Below are 21535 nucleotides of genomic sequence, written 5' to 3' on the forward strand. Positions count from 1 at the left end.
TGCTAGGCAAGCAGCCGCGCCGCACAGATCGGGGTAGGTCACGGATTAGTTTTGTCTATCCTTTTTTTTTTTAGCTCCAGCTCAACCGTGCTCAGAGAGCTTCTATTGTTCTGCATGATGCATACGTAGGCGTTTGGGTAAGTGCTTTTTTTTTGTCCTTTGGGCTTCACGCGAGAAGTTTTCGCTTCCCCTCTCTTTTGCACCGTTGCCGTGATGCGTGGTGTTGCTGTTCCTGTTTCAGTATTCATCAGTAAACAGTGGGAGGATCAAGTCGATGTGTGCGTATGTGGGATGGCGGCGTTTTCCCCACCGCCTCATCTTGCTTGTGTATCTTGTTTGTTCGGTCAATATGGCCGCTTACCCATCATCAAAGAAGAGACGACAACAAAACATGGAAAAGGGGACAACTCGAAACGAAAACAAACGAAAAGACGGCGCAGTCGAATACGCCCGAGCACACATCCGTCAAACAATAAGAGGGCGAAAGAGGAGACGCGCCAGCACACAAGCACACGAGCAAACAACATCATCTCGAAAAAAAAAGACCCACGCGACGGAGAGACAGAGAGAGAGATAGAGAGAGAGAGAGAGAGAGAATCATCCCGCAGGTCCTGAAGGGAAAATGGGTCCTCCTTTTGAACGCTCTTCCGCTTCCCGTTCCTTGTTTCTTTTCATTCCATTCGCTTGCTCTCTCTGTTTGTCAAGATGGTTTCCTTCGGGTGGGCCGCACCGCGCGTGCGACGCCCCCGCTTGCACGCGGGCGTGCAGTTCTGAAGGTACGAGTGAAAAATGAGGTTTACTGACCTTGCCTTCGCTGTTAATAGTCGCATAACCGGATAAACAAAACGGCCCAAGCGAAGACGAAAACACAAAAGAACACAATAGAGAAAAACAATAATAATAAAGCGCTCGTCATCATCAGAGCGTGCACATGAGAGAAGCAAACGGAAAAAAGAAAGACAAACAAATAGAACAGGAGATGTGGCGGTAAGCGCAGAGGCGCCAACGGCAAAGATACGCAGGACAAGGGAGGCGAGGGACAGTGGACATCAGTGCCGTCGCGTACGGCCAGGCCATACAACCGAGATATACTCGCTTGTTGGCATGCGTACGCAAACGTCTATACGTGCCCCCCGACACAGGACACAGGAAATACATATATCAAGAAGGTTTGCTGTCGTAGACAACGCCCCCCCCCGCCACACCTGCCAACGCTTGGTGCTTCTCTTTGTTCGGGTTACACTCTCTGTGCATCAAAACAGCTTCGCCAGTCGGCGCCATCACGCCCGGCAAACACTCAAAGACCACACGAGAAAAAAGACACAACAACTAGACCAGCTAAGCAACGCACACGACAAAGAAAAACGCACCAGTGCCCGCCTGCATGTCCCTCTTCCTTCGCTGTCGTCCTTTGGTTTTCCCTTGTTGTTTGTTGTCGTTGTTGCGCTCGGCGCAGCATGACCGCTTCTCCGTTTTTTTTGTTTGTTTCGCCCTCGTGTGTGTGTGTGTGTGTGGTGTACAATGGCGATCCTTCTCCTCTTTCTTTGATTTATTATTCGTCCTCCTCTCCATCTCACGTGTTTCGTATTTCGCTTTTCTTTGTTGTGGTGGTACGGCTTCGCATGCGCCCACCACAAGCACAAACACACACGCGCACACGGAGGCACTGAAAGAAAGAACCACAAAGAAAAAGAAGAAAGGAGGCAGGGGAGGAGGGGTAGGAGAGCGAGAGCCGGCGCACGGGCACTTGCAAAAGCACGTGCCCATCTACGGAGCAGGCGAAGACACGAAAGCAGCACGAAATGACAGGAGAAAAAAAAATGTGTGTCATGAATCGGGAGGGGAGGAAGGGAAGCGACGAAAAAGAAACAACGCAAAGCAGAATAGAAAAAGATAGAAAAGAAAGAGGGAAGTACAACGAAATAATGAACCAAACACCAACGACATCTGTAGATAGATAGAGATAGACAGATGTCGGCAGAGAGCGAAGACCTGCGATTGGGGGAAGGAGATGACGCGAAAGAGGCAAGCGCATGCACATCTCATCAACTGCACAGACCTGCTCGCGGTAGGGCACTAGAGGAAGAGGGTGAGCTTGTATGAAATCGAGACTGCGAGTGCGTGTATGAGGCCACGAGGAGGATAGAACAATGGGGGAGCTACCAGAGTAAAGCGGGGCGTGAAAGGAGAGCGAGCGCGCGAAGGTGTGCTACCCCTCTCCCCATCTGTTCTTGCGAGAGCGTTTTCGCGTAGGCTTCACGGGAGAAGCGTCCACGATTCGCGACTCTTCGCAGCGCCTCTCCTCATTGTCTACGGAGGATATAATTCACGCCCACAAACACGGACACGGACATCGGCAGACGCGTGGGTGACACGCATTTCTTCATAGAATACTCATCTCACAATGCGTCACTGTCCCGCCTCTGTGACTCTAGTGTACCTTCGCCGCGTTGCTTCTACGCGTACGGGTCCTCGGCAGCCTGCATGGAGGCGGTGTAGTCTGTTATCATGTCGCTGAGCGCCTTGGCGTTGTAGCGGCCAGTGCGGGCGAAGCGGCACTGCGCCACGACAGGAATGATGCCGCTCATCGTGATCCACTCGCACTTCTTGAGCCACTCCTCGGCAGAGCAGTCCTTGTTCTCAGTCACCCAGCCCGTGGACTCACCCTTCATTTTCGCATCGTTGGCAGCCTTCTCCTCGGCGTCGATCTTTCTCGCTGCGGCGACGGTAGCTCTTACTGTGGCGTCCTGCTTCTTGGCCCACGCCTCGCTGCGGTAGTGGAGGATATGCCAAGCCCTCTCCACACTTTTGTCAATGGGCTCCGTCATCACACATTTGTGCACCACAGCGTTGCGCACGAGCAGCTCTGACAGCGTCGTGCCGTCGAAGACGATGGCCTGGCTTCCAGAGGCGACGGCGCAGAGCTGGGCCATCGCCGCACCCTGGCCGTGGCCGATGTAGACAGTAATCAGCTCCTCGGCAGAATGTGCACGGACCACCTTGATCTGGTTGGCGCCATGCTCGGAGTGCTCGTCAAGGTTGGTGCCGTAGTCGTCGGAGATCTGACCAGGGAACGTCACCACGCGACCCACCGTCTCGTTCGTCTCCGTGTTGATCACCACAAAAGAGCGCACGCGCAAGAAAAAGACACTCTTCAAGCGGGCAAACTCCGCATCCATGGCGTCCGCAGCCTCGGCGACGGCGGTGTTACGGCTCGCCTTGGCGGACAGACGCATTTCCGACGTCACCTTGCCGACGTATGCCTGCTGGCCGGGGCTGCGCAGCGTGTCCAGGTACATCATGATATCGGCAGTTTCTGTCTCCGAGACGCAGATCTCACACATGGCGTAGCTGCCGATCAGCGTCGACGTCTCCACCGGCTTGTCAGGGGAGCAGAGAAATGCCATGTGCGAGAGGAAACGGGCATCGATCTTAAAGTCCTCGACACCGAAGACGGTGTGGACGGCAGGAGCGGGCATTGGTGAACAAAGGAAGAGAAGGAGAGCAAGGTGGCCGGAAGAGAGACAGAGGGTGAGAGACGGAAAGGGAAGGAGTGCGAGAGAAAGCGCGTGCGTGAGTACAACGAAACAGACGGCAATACACCTCAGGTGTAGATTGCTATACGCTCTGCGGCAAGATTTGATGGTGCGGCGTGTGAGGTAACTGTGGAAGGAAAGGGTTACCGCTTGTGTGTGTGCGCCACAGCGCGAGATGTTCGGTGGCCGTGGCGGGGAAAGACGGCGAGAGGGAGAGAGCGGGACATGTCCACGTAGAGGTGCAGTCAACAGGAAGAGAATCTGCAATCCCATGGAGGGAGAGCAGCCAGGGACCGTGGGGCCCCACACGTACAGTAGATCGTGCTGTGACCACTGCATCCGGGAAAAGCGGAGGACATCGCATGGATAGCGGGCACATACTGTGCGGTTCCTCGTCTCGTTGAGAGGTGATGAAGAGGCGACTTTCTGACGTTGCGTCCTCGTTTTCCGTGTGATTGTTTCAGTTTGCTGTGATATGATCAATCATGAGCCATCGTAGCCGGTGCGCTCGTCGATTATCCACACACACACACACACACACACACACACACACGCATACTTTTTCGCGCACAGCTGCGCAGGGCAGTTCATATATCTCGCACGCACGGGTAGGTGACTATGGAAGGGGAGTAAAATGTCCATGTAGCCACCTATTGCAGTGGTGCTGATGTCGGGCTTGATTACACGCTTCCAAGGATTCGTAAGCACGGCTCTGCAGACAGAGCATAAGGCGAACAGAGAACGAGAGCATCAGCGAGGAGAGAGAGGTGGTGGTAATGGTACACAACAGTACAGCACATGTGCGCCTTGCTTTCGAGTTGGCCGTCATTGTCCACTGAACCGGTGGGAAGAGGTGAAGCAGAGGGACGTAAAGATACGGAGCCTCGCACTCCGAAGTGGTTGTCAGGTCGGGCGAAGGGAAGAGCAGAGTGCGAATCATGGCGACGACACAAGCAAACACTCACACGCGTGCACGCTGTCTGCTTCGATCGCTGAGCAACTCATGAAAATTGTTAGGAGTACTGTTGCCGCATCGGTAGAACCTCGCCTGCGCACGAGTCTTCTCAGAGGCGCACATGGAGAAGCTGCGAAAGAGGCGTGGCTTCCGCCGCGCTTCACCTGCTCGGCAGGAGCGTGTGCGCGATGCACAGAGCACCTTCGGCTCCTTTTGTTTGTGGCATTGCGAGGACAACGTTGCTGAGCCCTGCACACAGAGTGACATCCGCCTTGTCATTATGCAATACAGCAACCTCTCTATGGCACTGCGTGTTTGCGCTTCTATGCGGCACCCGTGGAGGGGAGAGAGAGAAGGATGTAGTGCTCCGCCCTCCCCCCCCCACACACACCGGCAGGACGGAGGTACGTGTCACCGACGGCATCCCTGTACCTACTGCGCAGTTGTTTCTCTTTTGTTTCATCGCACACTGTAGCCGTCGTCTGCCGCGACGGAATCACTTGCGCTTCTTGGAAAACAACGTTGCCAAGAAGCTCTTCCTCTTTTTTACCACCTGTTGCGGTGCCGGGTCCGACAGCTGCGAAGAGTGGCGCCGCGGCACGATGGCAAGCTCATCGCTGGCCGGTTTCCCACCGTGGCCCCCTCCTGCAGCTGGGTGGTGTTTCGGGCTCGGCGCACCTTGCCGGGCGGCCGACAGCCTCGCATCGCTTTTACCGCCCTGGTGTGACTTCTTGAACTTTTCTGCGCCTGCCTTAGCGACGTCCTCGCGCTGCGCAGCCACTTCCCCAGATGTCCGCGCCCCCGCAGCGTGCGCCACAGGGGTCAAGTCCGCGTGAAAAGTGGACTCTGGAAAACCCGCGGCAGCGCTGTCGTGGATGGCGAATGCTCGGTGCGTTTCTTGATCGCCGTCGTCTACGCGCAACTCCACAGGGATACCTTCTTGAGCAGTCCCCACCGCCTCCTCCTCCTCCTCGTCGTCCGAGTACGAATACGAATATGTGTAGTAGGAGCAATCGGCAGGTATCGACTCAGCAGCGGGCCGGTCTGCCTCACTGGGCGTGCGTTCGCCACCGTCAGTCGGCCTCGCGAGGTTGTAACTCATGAAGCGGGAGGCATACTCTTCGACGTCATCATCTCTGGCGCCGAAAACGGGTAGCCGCGTCGAGCGTGCATCACCTGCCGCGGAAGGGGTGGGATCAACGAGCTTATCGCTCGACACATCCTCCATGACGAGATGACCAAAGCCATCCTCGTTCACATTCCTTCCATCCCCCACTGTGGCGTCCAGGGGAACGCTAAAGGGCACATCGTCGGCGTCACCCTGCTCCGAGGAGTCGAATGGCGGCATCTCGACCGAGTAAGAGTTGGCATCCTCAGCGCTAGCCTTGCTTTCGCTACTGTCCTCGTCGCCACTGCGACGCAGCTGTGGCTGGGGAACCGCGCTGTACTGACGGCTCTCATCCAGTCCTCGCGTCGCCTGTAGCAAGACCGCAGAGGAGGACGGCCTTTCACCCTGCACGGGTTCCTCTTTTCGCTTTTGCGGATCCTGCAGCGATGAGTCACACGACTCAGACGCCGCCGCCGGCACGAGGTGCACAACCGGGATCATTTTCGATGTAGAACCGTGCTCGGCCTGCCCGGTAGCCGCCAACGAATGCTGGGCTCGCACGCCGGGGACGTGCGGTCGGCTCGTAAGACTCTCCCTCACATCGCCACCGCTGATGCCCTTCCACACTTCGGCGCCGGGCGCCGCTTCATGTGAGCCCTGCGTCGAGCGGTCGGTTAAGGGAGAGGTCGAGCACTGCGGCCACTTAGCGCCCGCCGCTGCACTGCCAGGGAAAGGTGCACTGCCAGGAACGTTCAGCACCGGCATTGGCGCGATGCGGGTCCCCGGCAGCGGCTGCTCACAAAAGGGTAACTGGGTACGACCCCGCTCCTCATCCCGTGCCACTTGGTGCGGGTTCGACACCATGTGCACCGCGCCTACCCCAACCTGCTCACCCTGCGTGGCGCCGTTCGACCGCCGGCACGCCTCCTCCGCGAATGCAGCCTCGCTACTCTCCAAGAAGCCACGATAATGCGGTGCACCGGCTGACGTGGCGGGGATAAGTTCACTCTTCGAGCTAGTCATCACCTCGGCTGCTGCGAGGGCAAGCGTTGGCGTCGCGTCTCCTCTGGTGAAAGTTGGAATCAGGTTGCGCTGCGCCGGCACCTTCTCCTCCGCAGCTAGAAGATGACATCCACTCGTCCATGACGTCGCCTCGTCAATCGGTGCAGAGCCGTAGCGATTCGCCGACGCAGGATCTGCTCTCCCAAAGTGCGCCGTCGCCAACTCGGGCCTCATCCAGGGTAAGTAGCTCTGGGAGGCAGAATTCGGTAGCACCAGTTGCGTGGTCCCCGGCTCCCGCGAGGCCGTCTGCTCGCCGTCGCCCCCACGGGTTGTTGCACCGAGGCCGTTGGGACTGCGATCGCCGGTGATGCCGCTGAAGTCCCTGGGAGGGTCGTAGGGAGCCGACTGTGGCGTGAGAATGTCGTGGCTGTGCGCTGCACCAGCGGCCTCGACAACGCTGCTGCCACCAAAGGGAAGGCCCAGTGCTGACGACGGGGAGGGCGATATCTTGCCCACGGCACCGGCTGTTGGCTTAGTTTCGAGAGAGGCGCTCGGACCGCTGAGGCTGCCGCACGGACTTTCCGACGCCATGAGCGGCAACTCTTCGACGTCTTTCTGCTTGAGTGCGGCAGTTGTGTCCTCGCGATTCGCGAGTGCATGCTGCGTCCATGCCCTTGCCGCTGCCGGGGGCGTGATGGGGGACACAACGACGAGGCTTTCACCTACGCTTCCTCGTCGCCGTGCTGCCTCTCCGCCGTCACTTCCTTCGGTGCGTGAAGGGCAGTGCAGAACGTTCTGCGGATTCAGCGTGAGGGCAGCCCGCGTGCCTCGTGGTGCCGCCAAGGGATCACGATGCTGCTGTTGCACCTGCTTTTGCGGCAGGTCGGTTCTCAAGTTGCAGGAGCCGCGATCGTCAACAGCACTCCGTCCATGCTGCTCACTCTCCCTGCCGACGGCGCTCTGCAACTGCTGAAGTTCTGCGCCGGTGCGCAGCAGCTCTCGGTGAATACGAAGCAGGGTGTCCTCTTCGTCCGATCGACTTCCACACTGTTGCGTGCCAGAAAGGGGGCCGAGGCTTGGCACTGGCCCTCCTGCCGTGACTGCCTCCCCCGCTGTCTGCTGCGGTGCCGCGGCCACGTAGGACGGTGACATGCCACGCTGCAGCGCGGCTTGCTGCTCCATGAGTTTTGCCACCGCCAGCCGCAGTTCGCTGATCTCCTTTCGCAAGCCGTGATCACCACATCTGTCAGCAGTCTCCTGCACCACTGTGGGCACATGATCCACAAAAAAACCACCAGACGACGTCTGCGGCGCAGAAGGGGGAGCTTGGGGTGCGGCTTCGAACTGCTTCAGATGCTTGGGCTGCTTCAGAGAGACAGCAGCGGAGCCAGCTGCCATGACAGCACACCCTTCTAACCTCTTGTGCCGCTTCCGGATGTGCGATTCGAGTGCGTGCCGACTTGGGTACACATTTCCGCAGAAACTGCAGGCTAGCTGGCACACCGTGTCCACAGCCCCCCGTGAATGGCTCGCCTGTCCCTCTCTGGCAAGAGGCGCGCGCGATGGAGATGACCTCGCACGCTGCCGCTCCTGTCGGAGCTCACGCAGCTGCTGCTTATACCCTGCCACACACTCACGCAGCTCTACGAGCTCCTCGAAGGCTGATGCACGCCCCTCCTCGCACCGCCGAAGCTGCGCCGTCGCCTTTTGCGCGCGCCTCTCTTCGTTTTTGCAACAATACCTCAGGTACTGTATGGTGCATTGCATCGCCTCGACGAGCTGTCTGGCGGTGTCGAGTGCGTGGCGTGAGAGAAACCAATCCTGCGGCAGCTCAACGCGGTGCCAGCCCATCTGGCGAATTGTCGCCTCCTTCACATCCCTCGTGCTAGCACCGTCGGCGTTGTACAGAGCCTCGCCGTCGACGAGGGAGACGAAGGCGACATCGCTAGGTGGGTCGCGAAGGCGAAAGCGAAACGGCATCGCACGCGACTTCGCAGAAGGCGTTATCCTCTTTGGGTACGTTGCTACTCCTTTTCAGTCACTTCTTGATGCGTTGATGCGATCCTTCTCGATGGTGGATCGGCGTTACCTGCAAAACCCCTTCGATGTGCGCGCGCGAGGAGCGCTGTTGCATGCGCATCTGTGTATGTATGTGTCTATGACGGTTGCAGTGAATGCGAGCGCTTGTGGTGATGGTGCACTCCTGTGGAGGTGGTAGGTAGAGGAGCACGTGGCCCAATGAGGAACACTTCAGCGCTTCCTTCCCGGTTGAGAAAAACACGGGAGAAGGACGCGCAGTCTGCAAAGACTTCGGCGAGCGCCCAGCCGCTTTCGTCAGTCGTTTGTGCATGAGAGTGCCCCACAGCGAGATCCATGCGTGTGTGTGCGTGAGAGAGAGGGGGGGGGGCTGCATGAAGAAAGGGTAGCAGACAGTTGCGAGGCCAAACACAGAGCGAAGCGGAGAAGCAAAGCCACAACAGCACAATGATGCACAAACGAGCCGTAGGACGCGTGCAGGATTCACTTTGCAGAGTGAGAAGAGAAAAAAAATCAAAAGAAAACACAGTACTACATACCCCGCACCTCCCACAGTGATCACGTAAAGATGTCCTGATACAGACCATAATTCCTTTCTTTTTTTCCGCCGCTGCTTTCCACATTTTACGGCAAACACTGTAATCCCTGACCGCTGCCGAGGAACTTGTCTGCACTGACTCCCTGCTAAACAACTTGCTCTCCTCTCTGTGTATACATCACTCCTACACGTGCGTTGAAGCCAGACTTGCTCTATGGAAGCAAGACAAGACGTAACCCCGACCGCGATTTTCCTTTTTCAACGTGTCCACTCAACCGCGAACAAGTCCACAAAGGCATACGCCCACAACCGCAGCTCACCTGCCACTCCTGCGCCACGGCGGAATCCTGGTCGTCTAGGACGAGCCGTCTTGCCATGCAATCAGGGCCACGCGCCTCCCGGGCTCTTCCTCTGTCCTGCCTCGGTCCTTCTTCCGACCTGTGCAGTGCCGGAGGGCACCAGACAGAGACCCACTTGCCCTGCACGCCTTGGATCGATGTCGGTCTCGTATAGGGTTGTGCGTTGGGGCACAGGCATTGGACTCTGTCGTTCGACTAGTAGGCGGTTGTGGTCCAGGTGCATGCCGAACGAGTTCAAGGAGGAAGCTGGTCAGATGAAGGTAGGGGCCCTGGGAGGCCCTGTGCACAGAATCACATCCACAAGAAGTGCAACGCCCGCAAAACACACACACACACACAACGAACACATTTCACAAGGAAACAGAGCGTTCACTGTTTGATAGTAAAAACTCCTCGATTCCGTCGCGGACAGAACAACAAATAAAGAGTGCGACACCGAAAATAAAAAATTACCAACGAGAGGGTTCTTTCGGTGTGAGGGAGGCAAGAGGAACGGCTCTCCTTACCTGCAACGTGCCCAGCCTCTGCCGTGTGACACGAGGTCAGCTTCGCTCGACCCCACCGACAGTGCCACAGGGCCCCATGCGCCTGGTCCAAAGCAGCGCTAGACACACGCAAAGTACAGCAAGGCGGCGACGCAGTCCTGTGCGAGCACGGCCCCGGCCTCAAACGCCACCCACCCCACACGCCTCAGGCTTTCCGACCCCCCCTCCCCCCACACACGCCAGTAGGCCAATGCGAGGGGGTCGGGTGATAGGTTGGGTTCGAGCCACGCTAACACTCTCCACATCATGTAGATGGCGCAAGCATGTGCACGGTCGCCGCTCGCTCCAGCAAAACACTGTCCATCACCTGGCCGCCGGCAGCACCAGCAGCAATACATCGCTCCGGCCTCCCTACGTCGTCGGCACTTGGGCCCTGTCAGCACCAGACGCGGCTTGGGACCGGCAGCGGATATATAGGGGCTGTCTGGGCCTCCACGCAGAGAGAGGGAAAGCAGGTGCCACAAAGCCCTGAGAATACCACGCGCGGAGGTGTTTGTGTGTGTGTGTGTATGTGTGTCCTTCTGGCATCAGTGAGAGATAGAGAAAGCAAAGCAGCGATACGGCAAACAGAACGCTACGAAAAAAAAATGAAGGCGAGGAATCTTCCACGGAGCGGGAGAGTCGCGTTACACCAGCACAAGAACAACCACGAGCGGAAGAGACCACCCCAGATCCTTGGCGTCATCAAAACATTACAGTCGAGACAAGCACAGATTCCTCGGGAGAGCAAGAGTGCGCCAGGCACGCACACATGCATGGCACTAAAACTCAAGCAAATGCGTGCAGAAGAGATGCGCGCGCGAGGGAAATGCGAAGCGCGAAAGCCAACGAAGAAAGGAGAAAGATGTGTGTATGTGTGCGGGGGGGGGAGGTAGAGGGGGGAGGGCGAAGAGGGTGGGAAACGGTAAGACGAAGAGATCCACGCGCACAGACACCTGCAGCCCACGTGCCCCAGTCCGTACAGCATGCATGTGCGCACACTTGTTCTCAGAACAACGACGAAAAAAAAAACGATCCCTGTACGATAAAACTATGAACGGTTAAGAAAATGAAGAAAGAGACGGGTGAGAGGGCGGGGGCGGGGGAAGGAAGGCAGTAAAGTGTCTGAGAAGACATACACAGCTGAGCGCCGCAGGCATCAAAGGAAACCAACAGAGAGGGAACGATACTCCGCAGAGGCACACACGCACGCACGCGAAATCTCAGAGAGGCCGGGGGAGGGGATGGGGCGTAGAAGCAGGAGCACGACAAGGCGCACCATTTTCTGCCGCTCCGTTTGCACGGGTTCGACATATGGAGGGCTCCTCGAGGCAAAGACGTGGAACGAGCAGCGGAAGCAGCGTTGGCGTGCCTGTGTGGGCGTGGGAAGGGCAGGTCGGGGGGGGGGGCGCGTTGTCGACCTGCACAGTTTGACCGTATCCATAGAGAATGGGTCGCCTTCTTCAGTGACATTGACACTCCCGTCGCCGCTCAGAGAGAGAGAGGAAAAGAGCTGCGCAGAAGTACGAATCGCCCTCACTCTTGACGAGTGCCTCGCTGTCCATCTCTCTCTCTCGCCGCACGCCTCCGCGCATGCGCGAAGAGGCCGGAACTAGACACGCCAGTACGTTTTCGTCTGCCATTGGTGCGGCACACCCACACATGGTCCTCCTGCCAACTGCATCAACCTTGGTAGTACGTGTTGAGGAATTCGCGAAGCACATCCTGCATGATCGTGCGGTCAGGAACGCGCTGTGCCGTGCCGTAGAGCGTGCCGCTCGACTCCCCAAGTACGGGCTTCTTCCCATCCGCGATGAGCTTCTCGCTCTCAGCAAAGAGGATGTCCCCTATCTCCTTCACGTCGCTCAGGAACCGCGCCGTGACTGCCGGTGGCGTCTGCAGCAGCGTCACACTAAACTGCAAACCGGGTGGGAACTGGAGGGTGTTCAGCACCCACCCACGTAACTTGAGATCGTCACCGAGACGGAATATGTCGATCACATTGCTCGTAAAGGCGAAGACGCTCGCGGCTGGCTCGCCAATGATGCGTATGTACGGCAGCTTGCTCAACTCCCTCGTCATCGTCTCGCGCGTCGTCACGATTTTGTGGCAACAATCGACGTAACCCTCCATACCCATACGCACCATTGCCGCCCACGCGCCGGCAATCACGTTGCCTGGCTTTGACCCACTCACAGCAGGAGAGCAGTACATGCCGCCTGGCCACTCCGCAACACAGCTGAACTGAAAGCTGCGCAGCTCCTTCGAGCGGTACATCACTGTCGACGTCCCTTTAGGTGCATAGCCGTACTTGTGCGTGTCACACGAGATCGACGTGACACCGCGATTGCGGAAGTCCACTACCGGCGCCGGACGGCCAGTCTTCTCGAGGAAGGGCATGATGAAGCCGCCCAGGCAGCAGTCGACGTGCATGCCGATGTTGTGCTTGTAGGCCATCTCCGAAATCTCCTCGATGGGGTCGATGACGCCATGCGGAAAGTTTGGCGCCGACGCCGCGACGGCGATCGTGTCGTACCGGATGTACTTCTCCATCTCCTTTGGATCCACGCAGCCGGTGGTCACCAGCACCGGCACCTTGATGAGATCAATACCAAAGTACTCTGCTCCCTTGTCGAACGCGGGGTGAATGGTGATGGGCGCCACCACAGACGGGTGTTCGATCCCGCGTGTCATGCGTCCCCAGTCGCGGTACGCCTTAAGGGCCATCAGGATGCTCTCCGTGCCTCCGGACGTCACGACGCCGCCGGCGTCCGGAAGTAAATGGCCATTGTACATGTGCAGCACCATGGACACAATCTCCGCCTCCATCTTGCGCGTCGCACCGAAGATGTCACTGTGCAGCGGGTTGCTCCATTGGAAGATGGCCATAACGTCGTTTATGAAGGCGGTGTGCGATCTGCCACCGTGGTAGACGGCTCCACTGAAGAAACCCTTTTCGTAGCTGAGGTCAAGGTCGTGGTGAAGCTGGGTGACGAGCTGCAACACCTCCGCCTCAGAGCGGGACTTTTCTGGCAGAGCGAGGGCTTTGAACTCGCCTTTCTTCGACGGCATCTTCACCACACTCACCACCTTCTTGACCTCCTTGCGGATTATGGGGGCTGCTAGAGTGCGGATGCCGCGCCACGCCGCCTGGTAGCTGCGCTTCGCCAAACGGCCGTCGCGGAAGCAGTTCACCGCGATGCGCGCCGCGACGACACTGCTGAGCGTGATGACAATAATCTGCGTCGGACTTTTGTCCTTCAGCCGCTCGTTGAGGTACTGGCAGATGGTGGTCATGATGGCTGTGTCTTACGTGCGCCGCAGCACACAGCCAATGCTTGACGACGGAGGGAGGAAGGGGGTCGCTGTCGTGGAAGAGGTGTATTCGAGGGTGTTCCAAGAGAAGCCTCTGGTGGCGCAAGAAGGGTCGCGGAACGCAACGAAAAAAAAAAAAGAAAATCGAAGAAAAAAAGAGTGGGGTGCTCCAACGCGGCAACGTGAAAGACACTTTCGCAGTCGAACGGATGGGTGCAGACGGACTGCTTCAACTTCTCCTGCGGCGTGCGCACGTGTGCTCTGCTTATCTGAGTTGCGGGCAAGAGAAAAAGAGCGGGACGGAAAACAACGTAAGGGGCAATCAAGACAGCTACATAGACTGAGCCGTGAACGAAGCCTTATCTTCCGTAGATGAGAATGTCTTTCGCTCTCTCCTTGTGTCAACGGTCGCTCCCTTGTTGCAACGTCGGCTTTACGTTGATAGCGCACACCCACAACACGACTTTAGGAAGAAAAACAAGAAAATGGCGACCAAGGCAGCGGTATCGCCGAGACCGAAGGAGCAGGTGAATTGACCGGCGAAGAAGCACGAGCAACCGCACCGAGTGCCAAATGCTGTGAGGTGAGCAGGGGAGGGAAGAGAAGGGAGGTGAGGGTGAGGAAACAGAGCTGAGTTTGAAGCGATGATGGGGGTGGTGAGGAGTTCCCGCTCGAATGCCAGGGAGGAGGTGAGGGGCGAGAAAAGGTAGATGCGGTAGACGGTGAAAGCTAGAGAGGGAACGTGCCAGAAGAAGCCGAGAGCCACTGTGGTGGTGATGGTGTTGAGGAGGATGGCAGGGCGGGCGGGGAAGGGGGGGGGACAGAAATGGAGTCTCAGGCAGTTACACACTCCACTACACAGCACACAACACGGATACACATGCACGCAACTAGCTGCAAAAAAACGAAACCGAGAAAAGATCACAAAAACAAAAAGGGTGAGTCAGGGAAGGGGCATGCAAACTCAACTGTGACGACGATCGATCGCACACACACTACAGATGGCGCAATGTATGGAGTCGGTGTGGAAGATAAAACAGCACACGAGGTAACGAGAAGAGCGGGACAGAGGCGGAGAGAGAGAGAGAGTCAGAGTGGATCAGAGCAGTCGAGGCTGTCAGCAGCCAGCGGGGACACACGTTATCACAAGCCATACTCTAAAGTTCGCGTGAGCGGAAGAAAAAAAAAACAAGATGTCGGCGATGCTCCTTTCGCATCGGTGATCCGGGGGCAAGCGCGGACCATCACAATTCCCTCAAGGCCAGGGGCCACCGCGCCTCGGTGCAAAACGCACACCGAGAATCCGCCCTCGCCCCAGTGCCCTTTGCCCACCTCTCTCTCTCTCTCTCGTGAACACAAAGGCCGAGTGTCGAGTGAAACGCTCGTACACAGTAGGAGACCATCCCAGCATCTCCTTCACCATGATGCTCGTTCGCCTTGATGAGCGTGCGAGTGCGTTGTTGATTCGCACAGGTGAGCGAGAGGAGGCAGGGCAGGGTAGGGAGGGACAGGAGGGCATAGGAGAAGAGGCGTAGACACACTTCTTTCGTGCTCCGCAGACGGCGGGGTAATTGAGCAACGTCCATAATAAGCGAAAAAACAACTAAAGAACGCACACACGCACACACACTAGCACACGGACCTGAGGTAGATTAGACAGTCCACAAGGGAGGAAGACAAGTGCAGCTCGTGACAGCAGTTGCGTCTATGGTGTGTAAGCACATGAGCAAAAAACGAGAGACAACGAAGAAAAAAAAAAACAGAGCTTTGTGGAAACGCAGCAACGTTACACCCGTCAGCAACACCGTCTTCTGCAGGGGGTGTGCGCGCTGCCTCGTTCTCGCCCCCTCCCCCGACCACGTGCTTCCTTCCATGCCCACTTCCCGAGACAGCAATGCATCCTTTCGTTGGCTTTTGCGCTACCCGCAGAGATACACCGCACGGCAGCCCACAAAGCGAGAAAACGGCTGAGGAAGCTCGGCGAGGACAGGGAGAGAGGAAGCAGCAAAAGCAGCTCGACAGCGAGCACACAAGAAGGGGTTGCACCGCGCCAGCCACAGGCCACCCGGGGCACGGCCACCATGACGACAGCCAAACAGAAACCGCCACATGGCCCCCTACGTCACCACCACCGCAACCTCTCCAAAAAGGGAAACGCACACATGCATAAGGGTGTGTGACAGTGCACGGCACACGGAGCCAAACGTCCCAGTCGCAGGAGCCCGTAGTCGTCCCCCTCTCTGCCGCGGTGACGAGCGTGTGTTCAAATCATCTTGCACGGCATAGTGCACCCGCCCATCCTGGCGCCTCTGCCTAGAAGAGGATGGTAAGAGACTCGCCGGGGTAAAAGATAAAGCAAGCAGCGATGCGGGGGTGCAGGTCGGCCACCACGACGCCGCGATCGTCACTGTCGTTCACGACGATGCGAAGGGCACGTTGCACGCCATCGTACAAGAAACGAATACGATCGCCGTTTCGACACACGGGAAGGCGGCGCACGGCAGGTGTGTAGCGGCCGATTCGACCGTCAATCACGTCGGCGCAGGCCGCCTTCCAGTAGAACCCCTCCGGTATCTGTGAGGCTTGCGACGTCTTTTCCACCACACCAATGAAGGTGTCCGAGATGGAGTCGAGGCGCACCTGCCACGACACCACACCGCGGTCCTCTGGGAACTGGGCAAGGAGTGCTTCGAACATCTCTTTGCTGCGCACGCCAATCTGCGTATCGCCACCGCCGCTGGCGACGCACCGCAGTCGCACTCCTTCAGCCAGAACGGTCGCCTCGACATCGTCGTCGACGGGGAAGGTGAGTCGCAGGGGCGTCGATAAGGTATTGCCGGCGAAGAGAGAGAGAGAGCCGCCACCGTTCATGGACATGTTGCTACCCGCGCTAAGCCTGCCGGATCGGTTCAGTCTAGGGGAAGTGGTATGGTTGTGTTCTATTGTTTGCAAATCTAAGCCAATATCGAGACTGGTCAACGTCATCTCGCCCAGGCTGACCACCTTGAAGCCGTTCCCCGTCACGGTGGGCAGATCTGCATTGAGGCACTTGCCAAACTGTGAGTGACGCTTCAGCACCTCGTCGTCTGTGCCGCCGTTCCGAATCGCGTGAAACTGCAGGAGAGTCTCGTTGACGCTGTTCAGCTTGTCGAGGTACTGCCGCCGCGACGCCGTCAGCGCGGCATCACCGCTATCGCGAAGGTTTGTCAGGGTGCGCCGCACTTCCAACTCGCGCTGCATGAGCTGCTGTTTGAACGCCTCGAAGCGCTCCGTCACCATGTTCTCGACGGCGTCGTACGTGTCGGAGTAGAGCACCGAGACGCGATTCATCTCCGCCGCCTGCTGCTCTAATCGGTGCTTGACCTCGAGGAGAGATTCCATGTCACGCGACAGCTGCTGCCGCGCCTCTGCAGCGGCCACCGCCACCGTCACATGGAGGTGGTCGCGATGCGGCCCGACCTGCAGGCAGTAGGCGCAGCACACCTGCCGGCACTGCGAGCAAAAAAACTCGGCTCGGTACTCCTCATGCCCGCGCAGCGGGCATCGTGGCATGAAGTTTCGACTCGACTCGCTAAGCTTGCCAACGGCATGATCACGCTTGGCGCTGTTCCTGTGCACAGCAATGCAGCAGTCCTCACAGTACACGCACATGCACTCACCACACTGCACTTTGGCAGACGTCGTCTCGCACCACTGGCACTTGGGCGGATTGGACGTGCCGCGCGCCAGTACCTCGACATACACCTCCGTCTCGTGGTCAGCGTACTGCGCGAGATTGTGCAAGTGTACCTCGGTGCGGGAAGTGGCGCATAGCGGGCACTGGAAGCCGTTGCTACCATTCTCGGTAAGTTGTCTGCGGACGCAGCCGGTGCAGAAGGAGTGGTGGCAATCGAACGTCAGCGGATGGTCCAGCACATTGAAGCAGATACCACATGTGATGACACGCGCGGGCATGATTCTATATGTGTGTGAATGTGCGCCGGCGAAAAAGGAGGGTCGCACAAAGATGCCACGTGACGGAAAAGGTCGGCGAAGATCGGCGGTGGAGGGCGCTTGAGTTGCTCCCCAGAAAAGATGGCCACCAGTCACACTGATCCGAGGCGCGCGCTTCCGCTAATGGAGAGAGACGAAAGAGAAAAGGGCAATAAAGTCAAATCACCTCTCGTTTTCTTCTATGTGCATGGCTAGATGTCTATGTGTGGGGTTAAGGAGGGGAGGGCTGGGGGGGGGGGGAGGGGCAAGCAGCCTGCGAACAGATCAGTACCGAAACACCCTCGCACGCGCTGTGGCGCTGAAGTGACGGAAAGAAAAACAAAAGGCGCAAGAAAGCAGAGAGCCACCGGAGCCCGTTTCCGTGCACGTCGTCCATGTGAAGGAGGGACGGGGGGGGGAGGGGGGTGTCAGCGGCTTGTCTTAGGCGGCTTCGCCCTCTCTCCTCTCTCCCTTCCTCCCTCATTCCCTATGCATCTAACCTGAGAACACATACGCACGCACACACATACAAAAAAGAACGAGCACAACAATGCGTTTGTGCACATCTGCGTCGAGTGTTGCAACAGCCAATGCATGCATGTGTGTGCGTGTGTGTGTATTTATCATCGGCAACGTCCAGAAGTTGTGATCGCGACGCAGCGACGGTGCCGAAGCGCCTCGAGTACGACGCGATTAACTAGGCTGCGATTTTTCAGGGTTGATGTGATTGGAGTACAGCGCCGCTTACACATACACACGCACACACATGAACAGACGCACACATAGCACTTACAGACTCAATCAAGCACCAATGGGCAGACAGTCACGCACTCATACACACACACACGCACGCACGTGGCAGCCAGCTAGCAGACAGGCAGGCTCACTGGCACTCGTAACAGACGCGGTCGAGTAGAGATGGCAAGAGCGACAAAACAAACACACACACACACACACCAGAGCGTATGACAGAGAATACTATAAGGCAGTGCGCGCAGTTTCGCACACACGTCGATTCACTGCGGCGATCGTTCTGCTGCACGTATGTACGTTCACCCCCTACCCAGCGTGGACACCCGACACGTTAAAAAGACAACCTCTGCAACCGCGACTGTGCTGCTCTTTCGTCCAGTTTTCAAGTTCTACTTTACATTGCATGCCTCGAAGATCCATGCGACGCCCTCCTCGAGACCGTCGCCGGACTTCGCGCTACACCCTTGAATGTGCCAAGAGCGGTCACGATAGTCGCTCAGCTCGAGCGCTTCGGCCACCTTCTGCGGGTCTTTCGCGGTGGCCAAGTCTTGCTTGTTTGCCAGCACCAGAACAGGCACCTTCGGCACGCCCTTCACGACATCGACAAACGCCTCGTGCGCCTCGTGCAGGCGACGCTGGTCGGAGGAGTCGACGACGTACATGATGCAGTCTGTGTTGGCGTAGTAGTCCTCCCAGAACTCGCGCAGGGCACGCTGACCTCCCAAGTCGCAGAGCTTGGCGCGCTTGCCGTCGCGGTTCACATTCATGACGTTGAAGCCCTGCGTTGGTCCCTCAGGTGCCTCAACGGAGCGCTCCTCGGCCACGCCTAGCTTGTTCAGAATCGTTGTCTTGCCCGCGTTATCCAATCCGAGAATCAGCACGCGAGGCTCATTCTCGCGCTTCATGCGATTGCGCAGACCACGGAGCATGATGGCACAGCGGTACCGAAAAGGCAAGAGGACGGCGAAGACTACAAATACGAGAGAAAGAGAGACTGACTACAAAGGTGACCAGGCCAGCACACGCACACACACACACGGCAAAAGACACAGCGGAGGACAGAAAGGGCTAGTACAAATTGCGTGGATGCCGCCGGTGCCTTTGCGTGCGTGTTTGGATGGCGCTCTCTCTCTTCCTCTCCCTCTTTCGGTGCCTCTGTTAGCAACAGAAGCAATCGCGTATGATAGGTACGTGTAAGTGCGGGAGCAGCGGTGGTTCGCCGAGATCGAGCCAGAGACAGGTGAAGCAGAAGCGCTGAGGGTGCCCCTCTCCGTATACGTGTATGTTGACACACTCTTCAACAGTACTGAAAAACGAAAAATATGCAGCCGTTGCTGTTGTCGAGAGCGCGATAGGAGGAAGAGGAGATGGTAAAGAGAGCCACAGTTGCGCGGACGTGCAATGTGGCGGCGCGCAGGATGGTGCCGAAACGCATCACGCAAAGCAACACGGGAGCCGGTGTTGTGAACAGACACGCACGCCGAGATGAAAAGAGCGAGTGAGGCAGACGGGAGCAAGAAAGGTCAAACGTGCTGGCAGGAGAAGGGGCGAGCGCGTCGAAGAAGCCAGCAGGAAAGCTGAGGTGCGCACGTTGTCTCTCCCTTCATTAAACGCGCCTCAGGGTCGGGATTCGGCAAATCGGCACCCTCTGTTGTGTAACAGCGTGCGGCAAGGCTGCACCGATGCGTCCGAGCAGCACAGCAGCCCTTGATTTTCATGCACTACTGCAGCTGCGCAAAAGAATGCGTACGAGGCAGCTACCAAGTGGAAGGTAGAAGGGAGCTCGGCATATCCCCGTCGCACGACCCGCTCAGTGCGGAGCTGTATCATTTTCCGGCATGGCACAAGAGTTCTCTCTTTGTCTGTCTGTGTGTGTTTGTGTGCGCAGGGGCAGCGGCGTCCGGCACAAAGTCGCCTCAATGGTTTGAGCGAATTAGCAGATGAGCACACACGAAGGTGAGCCACATAAAGAAGCACAGCAGAGGGAAAAAACGAAAGAGAGCCATGGCCACCGAATACGGTGGCACAGGAAGAAAAAAAAAAGAAAACATACACACCATCTCAGCTTGTTGTCCCTCCCAAGCCATACCCTACGTGAGGCAGCGACGGCAAAGCCCCGTCTCCTTGCAGTGCTGGAGGTCTCGCGTGCGGGAAAGCACCTCCTGCCACGACGCCCCGATACTGGAGAGCAGCTGCTGCAGTTCGCCGGCGCGGGTGGAAAGCGCGTCCACTTCTCTTTGCAAGACTGCGATGGTGCGCCCATGGCGAGCCGTCACCTGCGCGGCCTCGTAGTCAGCCCGCTTGATCTCCTCCTCGAGAGCGGCTGCGGTGTCGTCGTCGTCGACAGTTGCAGTGTTGCCATCGCTCAAAGCCGAGCCGTGCATGGATGCCAGCGCCCTAGCTAGCCCAGAACGCTGCACTGCATCGGCGGGGGCGCCAACGGAACCCAAGCACGTGAGCCGTGCCTGCTGCTCGGCTCGCACTTTTTCAATAGCTGCCATGGTCTCTGCCAGCGCGTCCTCAACGGCTGTCTTTTCTGCCTTCAACGGCGCGAGCATCTCGCTCTCTTGGCGCAGCGCGGCGATGCAGGACGACGTAGCAGCGTCCTCCTCCCACGAGCGCCGCAGCGACTCCAGATCCTGTGCCCGTTCGTGCCAGAGGACCTTCTCCTTCGCCAGTGCTTGCAGGTCGGCCTCGACGGCTGCCGTGTGCAGCGCTTCTTCTGCCTGCGTCCTGCGCAGGCGGTCTGTGGCCTCCATCTTCTGCAACTCCAGTTGCTGCTGCTCTGTGGCCAGGACTTCGAGGTCGTCTTTCAGCTGCGCCTCTTCGGCTTCCGCAGCCTTGGCGGCCTGCACCAACTGCTCCTTCTCTGCGGTGGTAAAGGCAATCTTGGCCTCCTGTTCCCTTTGGCTCATGCTCAGCACGCGGCGCTGCTGCTCAATGTCATTCATGTGGGCGATGAGGGCCATCGCCGAGGAGTCGTGCGCGGACATGCCGGCGCGCCCGTGCTGCTGCTGCTGGTTCTGGGTGTGGTGGTGCGGCGGTGGTAACAATTCCCGAGTGAAAGCAAGTGCGAGGGACGGTCGCGAGACAGAGGGTGAGGGAAGCGGCTGGCACAGCAACAGCCAGTGGACCGGAGAAAAAGTGAGCCCCGGTATGCGCCGTGGTGCTGGCGATATGCACGCGTAGGGTAGACGAAGAAGAACGAAAAAGATGGGTATACCAAGCAAGGAGAGCAGTGGAGCCGGTGGAGCGCGAAAGAGAGGCCGCTCCCATTTCTGGCCTGCCCTTTTCGCCTCGCACAAGACAGCGAGGGGAGGGAGGGGGGCAAGAAAAGAGGTGAAGAGAGAGAGCCGACGGAGATGCGCGAAGCTAAGCTCGAGCGAAAAAGATCGTTGGCCTTCCGGAACATGCGCGGAATGTGGTGGGTGGGAGG

The 21535-nt window shown here is 58.0% G+C and overlaps 6 protein-coding genes across 6 annotated transcripts; all 6 read right to left on the reverse strand.

Annotated features, from left to right (window-relative positions):
* Positions 1-2456: 2456 nt before the first annotated feature.
* Positions 2457-3479, reverse strand: LMJF_30_2330 (hypothetical protein; the record flags this gene model as incomplete). The annotated part of the gene is made up of 1 exon (XM_001684786.1): positions 2457-3479. One exon carries the CDS (start codon positions 3477-3479, stop codon positions 2457-2459), a length of 1023 nt encoding a protein of 340 aa, XP_001684838.1.
* Positions 3480-4987: 1508 nt separating this feature from the next.
* On the reverse strand, positions 4988-8581 carry LMJF_30_2340 (conserved zinc-finger protein; the record flags this gene model as incomplete). The annotated part of the gene is made up of 1 exon (XM_001684787.1): positions 4988-8581. The coding sequence occupies one exon, from the start codon at positions 8579-8581 to the stop codon at positions 4988-4990; it is 3594 nt and encodes a 1197-aa protein (XP_001684839.1).
* A 3161-nt stretch (positions 8582-11742) lies between these two features.
* Positions 11743-13356, reverse strand: SPL (sphingosine 1-phosphate lyase; the record flags this gene model as incomplete). Its single annotated transcript, XM_001684788.1, has 1 exon — positions 11743-13356. One exon carries the CDS (start codon positions 13354-13356, stop codon positions 11743-11745), a length of 1614 nt encoding a protein of 537 aa, XP_001684840.1.
* A 2331-nt stretch (positions 13357-15687) lies between these two features.
* On the reverse strand, positions 15688-17328 carry LMJF_30_2360 (conserved zinc-finger protein; the record flags this gene model as incomplete). The annotated part of the gene is made up of 1 exon (XM_001684789.1): positions 15688-17328. The coding sequence occupies one exon, from the start codon at positions 17326-17328 to the stop codon at positions 15688-15690; it is 1641 nt and encodes a 546-aa protein (XP_001684841.1).
* Positions 17329-18488: 1160 nt separating this feature from the next.
* On the reverse strand, positions 18489-19028 carry LMJF_30_2370 (ADP-ribosylation factor-like protein; the record flags this gene model as incomplete). Its single annotated transcript, XM_001684790.1, has 1 exon — positions 18489-19028. One exon carries the CDS (start codon positions 19026-19028, stop codon positions 18489-18491), a length of 540 nt encoding a protein of 179 aa, XP_001684842.1.
* Positions 19029-20189: 1161 nt separating this feature from the next.
* On the reverse strand, positions 20190-21092 carry LMJF_30_2380 (conserved hypothetical protein; the record flags this gene model as incomplete). Its single annotated transcript, XM_001684791.1, has 1 exon — positions 20190-21092. One exon carries the CDS (start codon positions 21090-21092, stop codon positions 20190-20192), a length of 903 nt encoding a protein of 300 aa, XP_001684843.1.
* Positions 21093-21535: the final 443 nt, after the last annotated feature.

This window comes from Leishmania major, chromosome 30 (genome assembly GCF_000002725.2).
Source record: "Leishmania major strain Friedlin complete genome, chromosome 30".
Classification (NCBI taxonomy): domain Eukaryota; phylum Euglenozoa; class Kinetoplastea; order Trypanosomatida; family Trypanosomatidae; genus Leishmania; species Leishmania major.